The following is a 22,500-nucleotide window of genomic DNA, read 5'->3' on the forward strand; positions in this document are numbered from 1 at the left end:
AAGTGCAGTCGCAGGGAAAAGAGAAGAGCTGAACACAAGCAGTTTACTGAATGGCTACATAAATCACAAGCATGTTAGCAAACAGTCAGAGAGAGAGAGAGAGCCAATCACCGCTTCTCTATTAGAGAGAGCCTCGCGGCTAAGCCAATCACCGCTTCTCTATTAGGCAAAGTCCCGCATCAGGCAGCAGGTACAAGGGCAAATACTGCTGCATAGGCACATAACCAGATATAGAGAGAACAGTGCGGACAAAGAGGACGGGGACACAGGCGGACATGGGGAGTAGAGGATGGGAGGGGGGAGTGTGTGTGTGTGTGTGCGTGTGCGTGCGTGTGTGCGTGTGTGCGCGTGTGTATGTGTGTTGAAAGCGGTGTACGTACGGACAGAAAGGCATGGACGATGTCTGCCTTGATGGAGCTGAGAGGCTTGTCTTTGATGACGATGAAGATCTGCTCCTCTTTTTCCAGGCTGATGAAATTACCAAACCAGGATTTTTTGGCAAGTCTGTGGGGAGAGGCAGAACACACATGGTCAACTATATGTTTACATTGTTTATATGTCTGTGGGGAGAGGCAGAACACACATGGTCAACTATATTATGTTTACATTGTTTATATGTCTGTGGGGAGAGGCAGAACACACATGGTCAACTATATTATGTTTACATTGTTTATATGTCTGTGGGGAGAGGCAGAACACACATGGTCAACTATATTATGTTTACATTGTTTATATGTCTGTGGGGAGAGGCAGAACACACATGGTCAACTATATGTTTACATTGTTTCTAGTTTTCAATGCATCCTCTCCATCCATCCATCTATCTATCCATTAATCCATCTATCTATCCACTTTGCTGCTAGAAGAAAGAAGTAACGAGGGTTAAATACAGAGAGAGAGAGAGAGAGAGAGAAAGAGAGAGAGAACGAGAGAGAGAGAGAGAGAGAGAGAGAACGAGAGAGAGAGAGAGAGAGAGAGAGAGAAAGAGAGAGAGAACGAGAGAGAGAGAGAGAGAGAGAGAGAGAGAGAGAGAGAGAGAGAGAGAGAGAGAGAGAGAGAGAATGGACAATGGCCCGAGGGACATGAACCAAAACTATGGAGGGGAGAAAAGCTTCCTGACATTTCACCTTCTGTGCCACCGGGTGTCATTAAGTGTCCTTATTCGTGTGTGTGTGTGTGTGTGTGTGTGTGTGTGTGTGTGTGTGTGTGTGTGTGTGTGTGTGTGTGTGTGTGTGTGTGTGTGTGTGTGTGTGTGTGTGTGTGTGTGTGTGTGTGTGTGTGTGTGTGTGTGTGTGTGTGTGTGTGTGTGTGTGTGTGTGTGTGTGTGTGTGTGTGTGAGAGAGATAATTGAGCTTCTACTGTATGTGAACAGAACTGTACGTCCAGAAGGAGCAGAGGAAGATGGATTCACTCCCAGCCCTGGCCCAGGTGTACCTGCACCCACTAACAAGCCATATGGCCTTGTGTTTTCCACCATATTAATATTTCATTTAATATTCTGAACATTCTGTTTTGAAAATGATTTGCCAAGACTGCAAAACTTCAGGAAAGAAACAACCCCCGAAAATAAGCTCCTTCCCTGGCTTTCCTCTTTAAATACAGACTTACATATTTCTATCTGTCAACTTGCAACCCGTTGATGTCTGCTGAGGCATGCAGGCCATTGTTCTGAAGCGAGAAGCTGCTTATGGCTGCTGTGTGACTGTACGCCTGTGCTCTGAGCCCATATGCATCTAACAGGGGGGCTTTTCATATCCAATTCTCCAACCCATCCCAAACAGGATGTCCTTCCCAGCCAGGTGGAAATGGCCAAGCCAGCCAGTCAGCCAAGCGCACAGGCATATCTAGGCCAGCCGTGAGCTATCAGGCCCCTGGGAGCTCTGCAGCATCATCCAGCCTACCTTCACATCCTTGTAACTAGCCTGTACTGATTCTTGCTACAGCCAAACCACATCAGACCGGACGTCAAGCTGGAACTAACGGAATCAAACATTTGTGATCGCATGATATTTTGGAAAGCATCGTGCTGATGCTTTCCAAAATATCATGCGATCACGAGTGCACCTGTTTGACTGACTGACTGACTGACTGACTGACTGGTGAGGGGGTGAGAGGAGGTGAGCACAGTGGATCCATTTGATACTTGACAGAAGTAGGTTATGAAGGTAGAGTATCCACTCACTCTGGAGAAGACTCTGGTGTGAGGCTGGACATCTCCTCTTGTGTGGGAACTGTGAAGGAGGGTCAAATTATCAGACACAGGTCAAAGACTCAGAGAATGAGCAGAAACACGTGGGTATGATATGATTTTTTCTTTTTCTTTCTTTTTTGGGGGGATGAAACTACATGTTACAAGCCAGTTTATCAGTTGTTTATCTGGCATTTTTTGCATTTTTTTTTTTTGCAGAGTTTAATAAACATGCAAAGAACTGTGTAAAGAAATGGGAAACTGTCATATAACACCATGCTTCAAAGAAACGAAAAGAAGAAGTTGTTTATCAAAAAAGTAGCAACAGGAGCATCCAGCCTCCTGCTGCAGTACCTTGGAGTTTCCTGCGGTGGAAGCGTGGCGAGCCCAGGAAGCTGTTCTTGATGGAGTTGAGGCGCGTCCTCCACGGCATGCCTCCGATGGAGGGGCTGGGGGGCGGCGTGTGGGTGGGGGTGCCGGCCGGGCTCTCCTTGGGCGTGTGCACCGGGGTGCCCTTGGGGGTGGGGAGGGGGCTGCCTCGAGGGGAGGGGTGAGGGGTCACCTGTATGAGGGGGATAGATTTGGGCCGGTGGTCAGTGGGCGAAGAAGGCGCCGCGGGCTGGAAGTGGTGCAGCCGGACGGGCGACAGGGGCACCGGCAGGCCGAAGGGCACAGAGCGCTGGGGGCTGGCGGCGAAGTGGTGGCGCCGTACCTGGGGGCTGCATGGGAGGGGCGTGCTGAGGGCGGAGCACGGGGACGATGGGGAGGAAGGGGAGGACGGGGAGGTGGGGGTGGGGGGCACGGGGGCAGAGGGCGGCCGCAGGGGGAGCTGGCGGGGAGCGGACGGCTCCGATTTGGCCACAGCCGGAGGGTCCGCGCTGCAGTTGGGGAGCGGGTTGGAGCGCGTGGCCTGCAGGGGCTTGGGGACGACCTTAGGCTTGGCGGGGAGAGTCTGGGTCTTGTTGAGAGCTACCGGGACAGGCTCACTGTGGGGACTGAGCGAGTTGGGGGTGGACATACGGACAGGCTCACTGTGGGGACTGAGCGAGTTGGGGGTGGACATACGGGGGCCTGTGCGGTGGGGAAGGGGCTCAGGGGACGGACAGGGGCTGGTGTTAGGGGACTGTAGCATGTCCGGGCACTGAGGCGGTATGCAGAACTTTCTGACAGGCTGGAGTTGGTTAGGGGACGCAGGATGAGGACAACACAGCACAATACAGCCCACAGCCAAAGCAGGTGGAGGAAGGAATGAAAACAAAGACAAGCACATGGGGACAGACAGACAAACACACACACGCACGCATGCAAGCAAGCAAGCATGCACACAAGTAGAGGGAGACAAGGTGTGTGGCAGAACAAACAACCACAAAGGCAGAAGGAGAGGCAGCCAAGGAACACAGAGGCAGGTGAGAACACACACACACACACACACACACACACACACACACACACACACACACACACACACACACACACACACACACACACACACACACACACACACACACACACACACAGGAGAGATGGAGGCATTGCAAAACAGAAAGAAAACAAAAGAAGAAGAAAGAACATGCAGTTAGACCCCTTGAGTCGAGTCAAAAGACAACAAGGCAAAAGTTAGATGACAACTAAAAAAGAACAGCAAGCACTGCACACAATAAAAATAAGAACAGAACAAAAATGACAGAATGATGGATTTCACTAAAACATAAAAGGTTGTGCTAGCAGAGAACAAAGCAGGCAGACTGTGACACAGGACATTAGGGCAGCTGTGATAAGGGGGGCGTGGGGGGGGGGGGTGTCTGCTGTGAAATGTCCTGTGTGTGTATGGGGGCCCTTCTTGCCTGGTGATGTTATAAATGTCCTGTGTGTGTATGTGGGCCCTGCTTGCCTGATGATGGTATAAATGTCCTGTGTGTGTATGGGGGCCTGCTTGCCTGGTGATGTTATAAATGTCCTGTGTGTGTATGGGGGCCTGCTTGCCTGGTGATGTTATAAATGTCCTGTGTGTGTATGGGGGCCTGCTTGCCTGGTGATGTTATAAATGTCCTGTGTGTGTATGGGGGCCTGCTTGCCTGGTGATGTTATAAATGTCCTGTGTGTGTATGGGGGCCTGCTTGCCTGGTGATGTTATAAATGTCCTGTGTGTGTATGGGGGCCCTGCTTGCCTGATGATGTTATAAATGTCCTGTGTGTGTATGGGGGCCTGCTTGCCTGATGATGGTATAAATGTCCTGTGTGTGTATGGGGGCCCTGCTTGCCTGATGATGGTATAAATGTCCTGTGTGTGTATGGGGGCCCTGCTTGCCTGATGATGGTATAAATGTCCTGTGTGTGTATGGGGCCCTGCTTGCCTGATGATGGTATAAATGTCCTGTGTGTGTATGGGGGCCCTGCTTGCCTGGTGATGTTATAAATGTCCTGTGTGTGTATGGGGCCCTGCTTGCCTGGTGATGTTATAAATGTCCTGTGTGTGTATGGGGCCCTGCTTGCCTGGTGATGTTATAAATGTCCTGTGTGTGTATGGGGGCCCTGCTTGCCTGATGATGGTATAAATGTCCTGTGTGTGTATGGGGGCCCTGCTTGCCTGGTGATGGTATAAATGTCCTGTGTGTGTATGGGGGCCTGCTTGCCTGGTGATGTTATAAATGTCCTGTGTGTGTATGGGGGCCCTGCTTGCCTGATGATGTTATAAATGTCCTGTGTGTGTATGGGGGCCCTGCTTGCCTGATGATGGTATAAATGTCCTGTGTGTGTATGTGGGCCCTGCTTGCCTGATGATGTTATAAATGTCCTGTGTGTGTATGGGGGCCCTGCTTGCCTGATGATGGTATAAATGTCCTGTGTGTGTATGGGGGCCCTGCTTGCCTGGTGATGATATAAATGTCCTGTGTGTGTATGGGGCCCTGCTTGCCTGGTGATGATATAAATGTCCTGTGTGTGTATGGGGGCCTGCTTGCCTGATGATGGTACTGTATAAAGCCAGAAGGACAACACTAATGTGTTTTCTTTGTAATGGTGTAAAATTGCAGCATTTCCCCATCAACATTCCGTTTGGATCGTCATTCTAGCAGATCAAAAATAGACATTTTGAATTTATAATTGCACAAGGACACCCCAACTCCAACTTTTGATGTCCTGCACCAGAGGAACCTATGTGTACTTTCTACCATCTTTCATTTAGGAGGATCAGCCACACTCTTCCAGACCTCCTTGGAAGCGGCTCGCCTCCCACCAAGCACAAATCGGAGAGGGAAGAACTCCACACGGAGTGGCTCGGTGAGAAGCACAATCCAGGCTTTGGGTGGGTTTGAGAAATCAATTTCCCTTTCAGATCAGGGCTGAGAGAAGCCGTGCTGTGTGGCGGGCGCGAGGAGCTCGTCGTAGGATCCCGGCTAATCTCAGCCTTCTCAAATTAGTCAGCTGGAAAAGTTTACTACAAGCTCCCCTGCCCTAAGCAGGGGGAAGCGGGATTTTCCGAAGCATTCCCTGAGCTGGATTTCCACGGAGCTCAGGCCACAGAAAAGAGAGAGACTGGGATCATACGCGGGCGGGGGAGGATAGAGAGAGAAGGGGAGAAAGTTTGCTGTGGCGATGTCATGTCCTCGGTGTGTTTTGCTCGGGGCTAAAAGAACTATCCAAACTACACAGGCGCAATAACGCCTCATGCGAAGCCGAATCGAACACCGGATATGAAGAACAGCAAGCCGGCTTATCGTAGTGGATCCTGACAACACAAAGATAAACCTGAACTCTGGATTGAAACTTAAGGGGCTGATAAAGATCCTATATCTCAGAATAATAATACAGTGGAACAGCACAACAATATTGCATTTGCAGAGAGCGATGCGGTGATATTGTTTACGCTGTGCGCTCGCTCATGGTGTATGTGCCGTGCTCTGTTAAAGGTCACAAGCCCCCACAATAGAGGCGTACTGACTGCATTTATTATTTTCTCTTGATGACATGAACTCCAATAAGGCGGGGTCAGCAGCCCCTGGATGGGTGTTATGCCTGGAGGTAAACACTAGGGTCCTGAGAAATGGGTTGAGAGGATAAGAGTGTGTGTGTGTGTGTGTGTGTGTGTGTGTGTGTGTGTGTGTGTGTGGGTGTGTGTGTGTGTGTGTGTGTGTGCGTGTGTGTGTACGTGCCCGTGTGTGTGTGTGTGTGTGTGTGTGTGTGTGTGTGTGTGTGTGTGTGTGAGACTGTGTGTGTGTGAGACTGTGTATGTGGGAGGAGTGCCATGACTTACCCGTGGGCTGCTGAGGGGGCTGGTAGAGAGACCAGAGGAGGCTCCACTAATAGACCGCGACCTGTGGCACGTGCACACGCATGCACGCACGCACGCACGCACGCACGCACACACACACACACACACACACACACACACACACACAGAGGCAGAGGTAGCTTGTGAGATCACCATACATATGCTTTACATGCTTCAGTGAACACATGTAGAGGTGAGAAGTGGGAGGTTACATGTTAAGCGTGAGTAGAAAGCGCTACACACTAAACAGCACACGGGTGTTACTACTTATCAAGTCCCCTGCAAACACAACACCTACTCACACAGAGAAGAAGGTCAGAAGACTGGACACACAGCAACAACGCTGACTGGACAGCAGACATTACCAGCATTCACTCCAAAACCAATTAGGACTCAAACTCTTCGGTTTCAAATATGGTGATTTGACTGCCGATTCGCCTGGAAATCTATACACTGCTTTCCACAGATTAGCATTCAAATTAAGCATTCAGTCTGTCTGTAGATCGCTGATGAATGAAACGTGGAATTTTGAGGCCTTTTCACCGGATCAGCGGCAAATATCTTGAGGGGGGAAATGAAGTGGGACATTTGGCTGAGCGCCATTTGTCATGTTTTTCTTTTCCCACAGACGACGTCAATAACCCCTAGGAGCAGCGGCGTGCTCACAAATGAACAATCGCAGGACAATCTGTCTCTATCAGGCGCGCACGCAGACGCACACATACACACGCACGCGCGCACGCACACGCACACACACACACACACGCACGCACGCACATACGCACGTGCACACACACACACACACACACACACACACACACACACACACACACACACACACACACAAACACCGTAACTGTCAACACTCGGAAACAGCAGCTGCTCACTTGCTGTCACAACACGGTTCCTCTTTGTCATTCAAGCTAATATCTCCCACTCTCTCTTTCTCTTCGTTTCACCCTGAATGCATTTGTTAACATATGGCCGAGCCTACAGAACTACTGCCTTTCTATAAATAGATCTAGTGTCTTCCACTTGACTCTGTTGGAGAGGAGGACCTCAGCCCCAATCAGTGTGACCTCGGCACACAGCGGAGGAATGGAGGAGGGCAGGGACCGATGTGGGAGCGAGGGAGGGATGGAGGAATGGAGACTGATGCTCAGTCCGCATGCCGGAGCGGTCCCACCGGACCATACTGCTCCACTGAGAAACAGCCATACATGGACACAGCATGGCTCCAAATACACCAGTTCCAGCTATCTGCCACAGATATGATGGTGGTGCTGTCACATCAATGAGCCTGGGTCAGGGCCTGTGTGAGTGTGTGTATAATACAGCTTCTAATAGTGGAAACACTGATTTGGGCTCAGTCATCTGTGTCCCCCCCCTGACCCTTTCATTCAGAATGACCTCAAAGAAGAAGTTATACACTGGATATGTGTCTCCCCCCCTGACCCTTTCATTCAGAATCAGAATCAGAAAGACTTTAATGATCCCCGGGGGGAAATTGGGACAGGTTACAGTAGCTCGCTCACAGAACACAACATAGCATAAAATAACAGTAGTAAAAAGCGATAGTAACCTAAAATAAGCAAAATAAGTATAATACGTATAAAGTAAGCAGCATAAAATAAGTAGAGTAAGTATACATACATTACGTGACAATTACCATTATTGCACACTATTCTTTTTTGACTTATATTAAGTCGGCTTGCCCTTTACGTTACATGTGGCTCAGCCAGGCACCGTTAACCTATCGGCTGGCTCAGTCTCAGGGTCATTCAGAATGACCTCAAAGAAGAAGTTATACACTGGATCTGTGTCTCCCCCCCTGACCCTTTCATTCAGAATGTCCTCAAAGAAGAAGTTATACACTGGATCTGTGTCTCCCCCCCTGACCCTTTCATTCAGAATGTCCTCAAAGAAGAAGTTATATACTGGATCTGTGTCTCCCCCCCCTGACCCTTTCATTCAGAATGACCTCAAAGAAGAAGTTATACACTGGATCTGTGTCTCCCCCCCTGACCCTTTCATTCAGAATGACCTCAAAGAAGAAGTTATACACTGGATCTGTGTCTCCCCCCCCTGACCCTTTCATTCAGAATGACCTCAAAGAGGAAGTTATACACTGGATCTGTGTCTCCCCCCCCTGACTCTTTCATTCAGAATGACCTCAAAGAGGAAGTTATACACTGGATCTGTGTCTTCCCCCCCTGACCCTTTCATTCAGAATGACCTCAAAGAAGAAGTTATACACTGGATCTGTGTCTCCCCCCCTGACCCTTTCATTCAGAATGACCTCAAAGAAGAAGTTATACACTGGATCTGTGTCTCCCCCCCTGACCCTTTCATTCAGAATGACCTCAAAGAGGAAGTTATACACTGGATCTGTGTCTCCCCCCCCTGACTCTTTCATTCAGAATGACCTCAAAGAGGAAGTTATACACTGGATCTGTGTCTTCCCCCCCTGACCCTTTCATTCAGAATGACCTCAAAGAAGAAGTTATACACTGGATCTGTGTCTCCCCCCTGACTCTTTCATTCAGAATGACCTCAAAGAGGAAGTTATACACTGGATCTGTGTCTCCCCCCCTGACCCTTTCATTCAGAATGACCTCAAAGAAGAAGTTATACACTGGATCTGTGTCTCCCCCCCTGACCCTTTCATTCAGAATGACCTCAAAGAGGAAGTTATATACTGGATCTGTGTCTCCCCCCCTGACCCTTTCATTCAGAATGACCTCAAAGAAGAAGTTATACACTGGATCTGTGTCTCCCCCCCTGACCCTTTCATTCAGAATGACCTCAAAGAGGAAGTTATATACTGGATCTGTGTCTCCCCCCCTGACCCTTTCATTCAGAATGACCTCAAAGAAGAAGTTATACACTGGATCTGTGTCTCCCCCCCTGACCCTTTCATTCAGAATGACCTCAAAGAGAAAGTTATACACTGGATCTGTGTCTCCCCCCCTGACTCTTTCATTCAGAATGACCTCAAAGAGGAAGTTATACACTGGATCTGTCTCCCCCCCCTGACCCTTTCATTCAGAATGACCTCAAAGAAGAAGTTATATACTGGATCTGTGTCTCCCCCCCTGACCCTTTCATTCAGAATGACCTCAAAGAAGAAGTTATACACTGGATCTGTGTCTCCCCCCCTGACCCTTTCATTCAGAATGACCTCAAAGAGGAAGTTATATACTGGATCTGTGTCTCCCCCCCTGACCCTTTCATTCAGAATGACCTCAAAGAAGAAGTTATACACTGGATCTGTGTCTCCCCCCCTGACCCTTTCATTCAGAATGACCTCAAAGAAGAAGTTATACACTGGATCTGTGTCTCCCCCCCTGACCCTTTCATTCAGAATGACCTCAAAGAAGAAGTTATACACTGGATCTGTGTCTCCCCCCCTGACCCTTTCATTCAGAATGACCTCAAAGAGGAAGTTATACACTGGATCTGTGTCTCCCCCCCTGACCCTTTCATTCAGAATGACCTCAAAGAAGAAGTTATACACTGGATCTGTGTCTCCCCCCCTGACCCTTTCATTCAGAATGACCTCAAAGAAGAAGTTATACACTGGATCTGTGTCTCCCCCCCCTGACCCTTTCATTCAGAATGACCTCAAAGAGGAAGTTATACACTGGATCTGTGTCTCCCCCCCTGACCCTTTCATTCAGAATGACCTCAAAGAGGAAGTTATACACTGGATCTGTGTCTCCCCCCCCTGACCCTTTCATTCAGAATGACCTCAAAGAAGAAGTTATACACTGGATCTGTGTCTCCCCCCCTGACCCTTTCATTCAGAATGACCTCAAAGAGGAAGTTATACACTGGATCTGTGTCTCCCCCCCCCTGACCCTTTCATTCAGAATGACCTCAAAGAAGAAGTTATACACTGGATCTGTGTCTCCCCCCTGACCCTTTCATTCAGAATGACCTCAAAGAAGAAGTTATACACTGGATCTGTGTCTCCCCCCCTGACCCTTTCATTCAGAATGACCTCAAAGAAGAAGTTATACACTGGATCTGTGTCTCCCCCCCCTGACCCTTTCATTCAGAATGACCTCTAAGAGGGAGTTAGACGCTGGCGCTGGCGACTAAAATAGAAGAGCAGTGAAGCAGCGCTAACAGATATCATGAGAGGGAGTGCATAAAATAGAAACGCCCACTCTTTCGCTATTTCTGTATTTCACTCGCTGCCTCTGGGTGTGTGCGCCTGTATTTATTGCACACACACACACAGACACACACACACACACACACACACACACACACACACACACACACACACACACGTACAGTACAGAGTAGGCGTTATTGAGACTTGCTGGCTAGGCTTCCTTCTTTCATAGAGCAGCTGACCAGACAGTTGTGATCATTTACATTTCAGTCCATACGGTCCGCTGAGAGATGCCCACAGTTGCTGCCTGCAGCGGCTGTGTGCAGCACAGAGCCAAGTGCACTTGGTCCTCTAACACGGCCTAAACACAGTGTCCTCAGGCCATTACAAGCATATTGTTACAGGCACTGTGCATCTGTTGGTGTTGGAACGGGGACTTCTATAAAGCTAATGTTACAGATGGTTATGCTGTACAGTAATGGGGCTGTCAGAGGCTGAGTGCCGCTTCGGAGGAACAATGAATTATTGTTGACGAGTGTTTTATTTATAGTGAACAGCACACACACAACACAACACAACGAGCCAATCAGCACGTACAACCCGTGTGCGCGTGTGTGCACGCGCACACGGGCGATAGCCATTCTAGTCTCCATTAGTCCTTGAGCTAACTTTTCCCATAAAACCTTTTTTGGAATGGGCCCCATGTCCTCAGTGTGTGACCAGTGGCTGTGTCTGAGGGCAGCCAAGGCACCAGTCAGGGTCTAATACTGGGCTGTGGGCGATGGAACAAGTACAAGACGTTTTGGGATGAGGGACGAACATAAAACAAAAACAGAAACCAAATGAAAGGCGCCTGGAGTGAACACCAAAGCCCAAACACTGCCTCTCTTTGATAGCGTGATTTAAGGGAAGTAGAGAAAGTTAAATATCCCCCCGCACTGACTCTGTCCTGCAAATCGAGTTACTCTGCGCGGGGGAAGATCTTCGTATAAATCAACCCGCAGTTTAAAATCCTTTCCATTCCTGAACTCCCCTGAGGGCTCTGCGCATTCATATCCACAGCTCAGACATCTGCACTTTCTGCTATAGAGATCAATGTTAAAGGTGCTTTATTTGCGCTTATTTGAGCCTCTTAGATAAATCAGAGTCAGTAATTAGCATCAAAGTCCGACTTATTAAAACCCCTCTGACTCAAAGCTCAACCCGTGGAACCGGCGTGCCCGCAACTAGAGCAGAACTGTAACAAGAAAATCAATTGATATTCTCTTCTTTGCACTGCAGCGCTTTTCCATATTTCATTTACATATCATTAACCTCCCTTCATTTCTCCCGGCACGATGTTAAGACTTAGAATTAAATGTTTTTTTGACTTGAGCTTGAAATGTCTTTTCAGACACTTGTGGGTAGATGAAGAATGAAACGGGCCGCTTGCATGTGACGATGGCTCCATGTGTGTATCTGCATAACAGCAGCTGCCCGCATTGATCCCAAATCTATTCAATTAGACTTCACAGGAGCAGTCACATCACCAGCCCCACTGATGGAAATTCGGGCCCACCTCCGCCAAGACGTGCGAGGCAAAATGCCAGATAGGGATTGAGGTTCAGGTAATTTGAGATAAAGTCGTTTGCTCTCTCTCTTCCCAACATTCGTGTGCTAGTGGAGATGTATCCTGTCAAAATACATGTCTCAAAGTCACTTTCTGACACCCTGTGATCAGAAGTTCTGTGAATCTTCCGAGGTGTTGACAAAAGTTTGCTGTCGGGGAGAGATAAGGTTAGGTTCAGAGAAAACTCACATCTTTGGGACATTATTCACCTACGTACAGCTATGTAAATTTCCAATGTGCATCTCCACTCTACACACACACACACACACCACACACACACACACACACACAAGCATGCACACGATCAAACAAAGCTTACGCCAGGATATCAGAAAAGGCAGAAAAGGCAGAAAATACAGAAAGAGTCCAGATTCACAGAGACGTTTGTTACCGACATCTTTCTCCCCGCTGTCCTGCTAGCGGCTGTGGGTTGCAGTGGGGAAAGAGATGTATGGCGTGCCGAGGGGTCTGATTTGATTTGGAGATGGAGGGGCTGCGGTATAGAACTCCCCCCCCCACCTCCAACCCACCACCAGCTGACAGGAAGCCAGACAGAGAAAAACTAGAGGCATTTCCCACATTAGCATAGCAATTCCAAACTAACAGAGGGGCGTTCGGGACTGAAGGTCAGCCGCACACACAAGGGACACGAGAGGGAGGGGGGGGGGGGAGAGAGAGAGGAGAGAGAGAGAGGGAGAGAAAGAGAGAGAGAGAGAGGGGGAGAGAGAGAGGGAGAAGGAGAGAGAGAGGGAGAGAGAGAGAGGGGGAGAGAGAGAAGGAGAGAGAGAGAGAGAGAGAGAGAAGGGGAGAGAGGGGGAGAGAGAGAGAGTGGGAGAGAGAGAGAGAGAGAGAGAGTGAGAGAAGGAGAGAGAGAGGGGGGAGAGAGAGAGAGAGGGGGAGAGAGAGAGAGAGAGAGGGGGGGGAGAGAGAGTGAGAGAAGGAGAGAGAGAGGGGAGAGAGAGAGGGAGAGGGGGGAGAGAGAGAGAGAGAGGGAGAGAGAGAGAAGGAGAGAGAGGGGGAGAGAGAGAGAGAGGGGGAGAGAGAGAGAGAGAGAGATAGGGGGAGAGAGAGCATGAAATGAAAGGGTAAAGGAGGAGTCCCTGAAAGAGATGGAGGTGGAGGGGTAAGAAACAAACACTGATGGAAAGTGACATGGAGGAAAGATGCAGGGGAGCTTTTCAGCCGACTGTGTAGATGTTCAGAGGCAAAGCTCTTCCATGGAGCCACATCGGCCCTCTTATTGAGATTTATACGAGAGGACATAAAGGTCCCACTTTAAAACTAAGTTCAAAGCATTCGTTTCAGAGGCCTTTTATGGGCGACGCCATTCAATTGTGTGTGATATATGAACCACTGTTGCCTCTGTGTTTATGAAGCCATTATCGGCGCTCAATAAAGGCATTATAAATGGGCCTATTTTGGGATCGGGGGCTGGATTGAAACAGATGAGTCAGAGTGGAGCTGGGCAGCAGGAGGCAGCTTCTAAACCGACGCAACCTTTCAATCAAGAAGAGAGAAGACTCGGATGGCCTGAAGGAACGAGGGGGCGGCGAAGAGGCGGTGAAACGTAAGGAGGAGATGTGTCTTCAGCTGGAATTCAGAGGCACAGGAGGACTGAAGGAATTAAGCAGGGCTGTTATAGAGGTGGGAGCTCTTGAAATGGATTTAAAGGCTTCATCTGAAGTGGCTTCCCCCCAATGAAATGTCCTCCAAGGAAGTGGAAAATAAGTTCTTGAGATTTGCGTTGTTGGCAGGCTACGACTGTAGGGTGAACCGTTATGAATAAATTTGACATTTGGATGAATATTTAACTTTATAATGATATAGTTTTATCAATCAATCAATCAGTCAATCAATCAATCAATCAATCAATCAATCAATCTATACTGTATCTATATCTATATATGTATATGTATATATGCCCGCTGCCTCTGCATTTATGTCATATACATGTACCTATGGAAGCTTTTCCCAGCACAGCTTTTCTCAGATCAGGTTATCACCCCCTCAGATTCAATCTTCCCTGCTGTCACAAATGTCACTGGCTCTGAGCGGAAATGTGTGGCGTGATGATATATTGGTTTTTGAAATAAGATGAGGAAATAGATTTCAAATCAATCCACTGTGCCTTCTGGGGGTGTGGCTTTGGCGTGGAGAGTTTAAAATAGGGAAACGTTCTGCACCAGAGAAAGTGGGGCACAGTGTGAGAGAAACCGATTATCAATGCGTTCAGATTATGAGAAGAAAAAAAGATAAGCGAGCTAACTCTGGAAAAGGGGAGTTGTAGATATTACGACTCTGAAAAATGCAAATGTGCAATCTTCTTCAGTTTGAAAATTCAGATAATTAAGTGAGTTAAGTTATTCTAACTGTTGTGGCAAAATGATGCAAGCATTAGTCGCATGGGATGTTATTTTGTGAAGCCTCCACATGTCACTGTTCCCTCTACTAAAAGCACCGCTGCATCTTTCCCCCGGCCATGACACCTCGCCGCATGGTGGCAAGAGAGGGAGGGGGGGGGGGGGGGGGGGCAGTGGGGATGGGGGGAGGGAGTGGGGGGCGGGGCAGTGGGGATGGAGGGAGTGGGGGGCGGGGCAGTGGGGATGGGGGGACTGGTGGGAAGTGAATACCTTTCCTCTTTGCTGCTTTTTGCATTGGCCTCAGGAATATCCAAGCTTTTACTGTACACTGATTTACTACAATGAGACGGAGACAAAGCAAGCACAGAGTCAGTCTCTGTGTGTTCACGTACATAAAAACACATACACACATACACACACACACACACACACACACACGCACGCACGCACGCCCGCACGCACAAACACACACACGGCTGTCTCTACTTTGGACAGTTGTGTTGATCGCTTAGTTATTTCCAAACAGTGCTGTTCCACTTGTACGTGAGCGTGCGTACCTCTGTCCGTGCTGCGTCATGTCGATGGCCCTACGTGAGCGTGCGTACCTCTGTCCGTGCTGCGTCATGTCGATGGCCCTCCTGGCCGGGACAGGCGAGCCTCCGTCGGTGACGCTGAGGACCTCCATGGACTTCCTCTCTGGTCTCCTCTTGCCGTGACGGTTCAGCATGGGAGAGTCCACCCGCTTCTTGGGAGGGTCTGATGTGTGGGGAACGGACAGGCCCATCAATCCACAATCAACCCAATAAACCCTTTGTCTGTTTCTATGTGCTTCACTTCTTGCCTGTATCGTGTGCATTTTGGAGCGTTTGCGTGAACTTTACCGCTGATCACCCTGACATTTAAACTGATATTGAATATGCAATGCTTCCCTCCCAGACCGTTGTATCCCGTTTACTCAAGAGGGAATCTATTTATCACAAAGACGCTAACTCACAGGCTAGCATACACACACAGTATGCATATAACCCTCTCACCTCCTGCAGTGCTCTCGTTAGAAAACAACCTCAGGAGAAGTCTGTAAGTAGAGCACTGCTATCTATGCTCAGATTTCTGTGGGTGGAGGCCTACAGTAGAACTACGGTAGGCCTACAGAACAAAACAGTACAGTACAGTACAGAAGCCTACAGTAGGCTTATGAATGGGAGAGTTAGCATCAGTCAGAAAGCAAAGCAGGTGGTGCAGACAGTTTTTCTGACCTATTGACACCTTATACTTCCACCACGACATTTCATTGAGAAACTTGTTTATTTTCGTGAAGCATTTTCCACTGGAGAGCCAATCCACCGCCGCTGGAGCCCATCCAATTTGTTTGGAGAGGGGAAAACATCCCAGAAGGCCCGCCGACACCGCCAACACCGCCGACACCGACACCGCCGACACCGGGACAATTTATGAGGAACCTCCTTATAGCACTTATTCTTGTCTGAATTGGCTTGTTTTTCTGTGTAAACAGCTGCGCTTTCAATGCACTCGATGAAAAGCCATTTATAGTAAACGACAGCAGTCACATAATGGTATAGTACTCAGACATACTGCCTGCCATACTGTGTTTACTGCCATTGAGTTCTAAACTGTTCTGTTCTCATCTGCTTATTCTATCGATCATATTCTATAGTCCAAATCACAATATATGTTTACAATATCTTGCAGGTAGAAAAGCCCCGTGTCATGTACTGTAGACTGATTGGGTCTATACATTACATTCTTTTTCTGTTAGCCTGCGCTGTTCTTTCACTCGGTGCCTCACCAATCTCGTTGCGTGGCGGCAGGTTCTGGTCCTCCTGGCTGGGATACCTCTCCTTACGGTCCAGTAGCAGGAAGTAGATCATCTTCTCTTGGTTGTCACTGTAGAGCGGGGACAAAGGGACAGACTACTAAGACATCCGGAAGACATCCGGAAGAGAAATAACATGATTTTGAAACACACACGTCTCTACACAAGCATACAAGGAAACTAAGATTGCTGGGGTGTGTGCAAAATACACACCCATGCACCCACACCCAATATGTCTGCAAGCAACATAAGACATAAAGATGGCGACTCGCTATGATTAATGTCCTTTAATCTTTTTCGGGTTCATTGTGAAATAGCTACTAAATATCTTCCCCTCGTTTAAAAAAAGTTTCGCTTCCACAGATCATTAAACCATCATAAGATATTCTGCCTATAAAGATTTTTCTTTTACGATTTGCCCCATCTCCGTTATGCAAGAGTCTGCTAGCAAGTTTATGAAGGAATCAAAACATTACGAGTTCCCTCTTTACTTTCTCAGTAAAACAGGAAGTCTAATATCTTTAGCCTCTGGTTCAATCTCCTCTATGCAAAAAGGCCCGGGGATTGGCCCTCTATAACAAAGACAGATTGGAAAACAGCGGGGGGCCCCAAAGAGACAAGAACCTGCAACTTCAGCTCAAATGAAGCAGGGGATGGGAGCTAGAGACAGAGGAGGAAGTTCCTCCAGTCCAGCACTATTCCTGCTCCCAGGAGACAGGAAGCCACGGGAAGACATGAGGAGGGGGGAGAGAGAGGTGGAGCAATGCTAGTTGGAAGGCGGGGCAATTATGATACAAAACGGGTGGTTATGAATAATACAGATTGCAGGGCAACAGTCCCCGGCTCGAAATGCATTTTCACGTGAGCAAACGCAACACAAACGATGCCACGCAACACAACACAGAGGCAAACACACACACACAGCAGAACAGGAACCATGTGACCCAGGAGCGTGTTTGTGGATCAGTTTGGGGGATGTATCCAGTGGCAAGCTGTGTAAGCGCTGTGTGATAACAGCTAAGTGATCTATGGCTTCTGACATCTAAAGTGACGGCTTCAAAGCATTTCATGAGAGGCAGGAAAAAGCCAAGGCCGCTGGCATACACAGACCCCCCCCCCCAACCCTCCCCCCAACACCCCCCCCCCCCCATCGCTCAGCTATCTCTCGTCTTATTGTGACCGACGCGTCGCCCTCCCCTCTTCTCCCTGCTTTGACTTATGTCTTTACAATATCACCCCTATCTCAACCTTCACCTTCGTCTCTCACAGTGGTTCTCAACGTGGGGTCCGGGGGCCACCAGGAGTCCTTGAGGAGGTTCCAGGGGCGCCCCCAGCAAATTGATGAATTATTAAACTTCACTTCTTATTTCATTTATAGGCAGTAATGGAATTCTGGACAAAATCATATCTGACAATAAAAATATTCTCAGATTTGGGTCCAATCTCATCAAATGGGGGGGGGGGGGGGTGGTCTGTGGCTCTGATTCTAATATGGACTCAATTTAATATGAATAAGGTTGAGAATCACTGGACTATTCTATATTTCATTATATTTCTCTCCTCTTTTTCAGCATCCCCATCCATCCATGATGCCTCCCTCCATCACTCCTCATCCTCCCTGACTCTCTCTCTCTCTCTCTCTCCATCCCATCACTTCTTTCTTACTTCCCCGCTCCATGCCTCCCTCTTACTTCCCCGCTCCATGCCTCCATGCCTCCATGCCTCCCTGTTCCTCACTCACTCGTCAGAGAGCAGGTCTTTCAGTAGTTTGTTTTTGTCTCTGAAGCAGCCCAGGGAGTGCATGCTGTCCAGGACGTCAGGGTCGATGTCGTCTGCAGACGGCAGGCTGCGGATGGTCACCTTCCTGGGCACCGGCTGCTCCGGCTCCGGCTCGTTCTTCCCCCCTCTGGAAATGCAGGGAAGTTAAGGACACTGTCAGCCATTTTGGCCCCCAGTAACTCTCAGTAAGTTTGGAGCACTCCCCCCCCACCCCCCCAATATTTTATTTTCAAAAGTTTTGAGCACTTTTAAGCTAAATTCAATACGGAGATATTACAGATTTTACTCTATTGGCAAAGGGTGAGAGGATTCATAAGGACATGCACTGGCAGTGGATTAAGAGATTTAATGGCTATATGGAGGGAATATACAGTATGAGTGGTTTACCTCACTGTGACCCTGGCTCACACAGTATGACAACTTTCACATAGTCATGCCGGTATTTCAGGTGCAGTCATTTTGCTTGAGGCAGAGTGCTCTCCCCCCACAGACCACAACGCAGACAGACATGTGAGTAGCCGTGTTCCGTTCTGTTATTTCTCTCTACAGTACCCTCCCTCCTCCTTTTCCTCACTTATTTAGTTACTTCAGCATCCCTCCTTCTGGCCAACCCTCTCACTATTCCTCTAGTTATGTGCTCTCTCTCTCTCTCTCTCTCTTCTGTCTCTAGGGAGCAGAACAGGCAGGGCGATATTCTGAGATTTAAAAACAAACGTGACAGCTGTAGCTACCTCTCGGCTAGGCAATCTCCTTGCTGCTGACGTAACCAGGCTCCTCAGACAAACAGCCATTCATTCATTCATTCGTCCAGCCAGTCAATCTCACCAGCCGGCCGGCCGGCCGGCCAGCCAGGCAGCCATGCAGAGAGCCAGGCGTCCAATCCACTCACGCTACATCCATCTTCTTCTCCCCCAACTGGCTTATCTCTTCTTCTCACCCTCTCTGTCTGTTTGCATGAAGTCCCACTACATGACAGACACCATCACCCAGCCCCTTCCAGGCCTCACGTCTGCCTCCCATGACTCAACTTTACTCTTGAGTAATATTACTGATATTAACTACTTCAAAACTAAACTAAACTAAACTAACCTAAACTAAACTAAACTAAACTAAACAAGAAAAAACTAAACAAAACAAAAAATCTTGCCTCAGTCACTTGACTGCAGCGATGTACCGATAAATAGTGAGCATACTACACTATGACTTTCAGGCAAGGGCAAACATCGACCATTATAGACACAAATCTATTGTATTTTCAGAAAAGCATTTATTTATGCTTTTATTTCCCATATATCGTCATTACAACTTAAATCACTTTGATAATATTCAGTATACTATCTATCCACAACAACAGATTTATGCCAGCGTAAAAAGGTGGGTAAACTCTGCTCGGCAAAGTAAACGGTGTGTAAAGGTAGGTCAGCTGGGTTCATCCTCCACTACTACATGATGAAGGTGTGACTTGTTCTCCTCTTCCCTGCCTGGCCCCCTGTTCACTTGTCCATATGCTGCACATCCTCTTTCATGCACTAGCAATTTAGCCCCACATCCCCCAGAGTGGAGTCATGCCCTGCTCAATGTACTCTGCTGTGCAGGGCCGAGGCTCCACACTCATTCATCATGCGCCTGCTCCCCTCAGGTGCCTCACTCCAAACCACCACAGCTGAAAGAGGAGAGTGGAGGACGTATAGGACTAAGCAGAGTACTTACATGTACCATGTGTGCTTCTGGATCTGTTCTAACTGTAAGAGAGAAAAGAGAGGGGAGGTTAGCATGCGCACGCATGCGCACGTGCACACACACACACACACACGCACGTGCACACACACACACACACACACACACACACACACACACGCACGCACACACGCACACACACACACACACACACACACACACATAAGTCATTTTGTTTTGCCGGATTTTTCTCCCATTTTCATCCCCAATTGCACTTGGCCCTGGTGTCCCGGTCGTTGCTCCACCCCCTCTGCCGCAGAGCCGTAGACTAGCACCATGCCTCCTCATGTGCAGTCACCAGCTGCTCCTTTTCACCTGACAGCGAGGATTTTCGCCTGCATGACGTAGCGTGTAGGAGGAGGATCACGCTGTTCCCCTCCCCTGAACAGGCCCCCCCGACCGACCAGAGGAGGCGCTAGTGCAGTGACCAGGACTCATACCCCACCGGCTTCCCACCTGCAGACATGGCCAACGTCTGACCGAGCCAGAAGTCTAGTTTTGGATGTTTTTAATCGTGTCTTTGAAGGAGAGAGAGAAAGGGATCAGTGAGATAGAGCAAAGGGTGAAATGCTCAGATCGATATTGAATCTTCTTTCTTGTGGATAGCAACTTCCGGCCGAATAAGGCTTGGATAAGCCTGGAGCTTAGCGGCTCAGTGGAAAGACAATAGGACAATACGGGCAGATTGAAGGGTGCGAGGAGTAAGTTAGGAGGCCTTCAAATATGAACACACGGCCAGTGGAGAGAGAACATTATTGAGAGGAAGAGTGAGACCGAGAGAGGTATAGGAAGAGTGAGAGAGAGAGAGAGAGAGAGAGAGGTGATATCATTGAGCTCTAAACAGAGAATATTATCTCCCTCACACACACTGCTGACCCTGCCAAGCCCTCTGGTGCACGGGGGAATCTCCCATTCTTGTCCTCCTCCCGTCTCTCTCTCTCTCTCTCTCAACTGTACTCCCTCTCTCTCACTCACACTCTCTCTCTCTCTCAATACCACTCTCTCACTTTTTCTTTCTCTTTTTTCTCTGGCAAGCCTTGCCATTTGTTGCCATCTGCCCTGCGGCCACTTCGTCACCCTCATTGTTGTTGGCACGGGCTTTGGCCAAGAAAGGAACAACAGAGGGAGAGAGAAGGAGGGAGAGAGAAGGAGGGAGAGAGGAGGAGGGAGAGAAAGGGTGACAAAGGAAGATGACTCTATGGACCTTGAACTGCCCCTAGTGGGGAAAAGGATCAATGTCAGTGTTGAGAGTCTCCTACTGTCAATTCTACTGTTCTGGAACCACGCAGCTCTCATTATCCTTAACTGTGCAAACACAAAGTCATTGAGTGTGTGTGTGTGTGTGTGTGTGTGTGTGTGTGTGTTTGTGTATGTATGACTGTGTGTGTGTGTGTATGTGTGTGTGTGTGTGTGTGTGTGTGTGTGTGTGTGTGTGTGTGTGTGTGTGTGTGTGTGTGTGTGTGTGTATGCGAGTGTGTTTGCATGCTAGCGGGTGTGCCTGCGCTGTTGCACACAAATGCGTAAGTGTGCGTCTATCAATCTCTCCACATGTTTCAACAGCCTCCTCTCTCCCAAAGGGTCTCGAGCCTCTGCGTCTCAACATTGATGAATGCCTTCATGTGATGTGGCTGCGTTCGTTTCACACGCCCGGGCAGACTGCGCTGACTGACTATAGGTGATCCTGTCTGCTTCCATAGGGGTCATGCTATTGACAGAGGCACCCCTGCCTGTCAGTTAGAAGGCAGCGGGTGACCTGCTCTCTCCTGCAGGCACTAAAGCAATATCACACACGGGCCTGAAAGTGATGTGGTTTGAAATGCACTCTCACATCAATCAGTCGCTAAATCTGACAGCATCAATGCCAGCTGCTCTCACTCAACACAGAGGAGTGCTGCTACAATATTGGCTTGGATAGGTATGGGTGTGTGTGTGTGTGCACCTGTGTGTGCCTGTGTGTGTGTGTGTGCACCTGTGTGCATCCCAGTGTGTGTGTTTGCTGTGAGGATAACTGCTGAGTGAACAGCCACAGGGATAGCGGTCCAGGTGAAAAGGCTTGCTGAGTTGTTGGAGATGATATAGATGTAGAGGGATGACATGCTGGCTCGTAGGGGAAAAAGGCTATGGGATTTTAGAATGGGGATTTCGGTTAAACGCATGAAATAAGGTATGTGGTTCACACAAGCTTATGGGAGTGGAAATCTGTGTTCAACGAGCTGGCCACTTTTAGGACTTTTGAAGCATTTTCTGAAAATTGCGTAAAAAAACCCATATTTATGCTTCAAAAGTCATAAAAGTGGTCCTCATTTGCAAAGATCCTGCTGAACACAAATTTCCACTCCCACAAAATGTTGTTAATCACAGACCTTATTTCATTGAACCGAAATACACATTCTAAAATCCCATAGCCTTTTCCCCTTACGAACCAGCATGGCAGTGATTTGCTACGTCTGACTACTAGAAATTCCTGGACAACGAAGCATTAATGTTGCTGTTAAGTCTAGAAGCACTGCCCGTGACACACGCACACGCACACGCACACGCACACGCACACGCACACGCACACGCACACACACACACACACACACGTTTTATTTTCATTC

At 48.6% G+C, this 22,500-nt stretch overlaps 1 protein-coding gene across 1 annotated transcript in view; it reads right to left on the reverse strand.

Annotated features, from left to right (window-relative positions):
* Nucleotides 1-22,500, reverse strand: part of brsk2a (BR serine/threonine kinase 2a) — a gene marked incomplete at both ends in the record, with an annotated part of 193,565 nt that overhangs the window by 9,152 nt on the left and 161,913 nt on the right. Inside the window, 9 exons of the mRNA XM_083654772.1 lie at nucleotides 381-504; nucleotides 2,183-2,231; nucleotides 2,543-3,359; nucleotides 6,441-6,501; nucleotides 14,821-14,886; nucleotides 15,156-15,306; nucleotides 16,358-16,455; nucleotides 18,126-18,290; nucleotides 19,874-19,905. Of these exons, the coding sequence (XP_083510898.1) occupies nucleotides 381-504; nucleotides 2,183-2,231; nucleotides 2,543-3,359; nucleotides 6,441-6,501; nucleotides 14,821-14,886; nucleotides 15,156-15,306; nucleotides 16,358-16,455; nucleotides 18,126-18,290; nucleotides 19,874-19,905 (1,563 nt within the window). The remainder of the gene's footprint in view (nucleotides 1-380; nucleotides 505-2,182; nucleotides 2,232-2,542; nucleotides 3,360-6,440; nucleotides 6,502-14,820; nucleotides 14,887-15,155; nucleotides 15,307-16,357; nucleotides 16,456-18,125; nucleotides 18,291-19,873; nucleotides 19,906-22,500) is intronic.

The sequence above is a fragment of the Poromitra crassiceps genome, assembly GCF_964638095.1.
Source record: "Poromitra crassiceps genome assembly, chromosome: 18".
NCBI classification, from domain to species: domain Eukaryota; kingdom Metazoa; phylum Chordata; class Actinopteri; order Beryciformes; family Melamphaidae; genus Poromitra; species Poromitra crassiceps.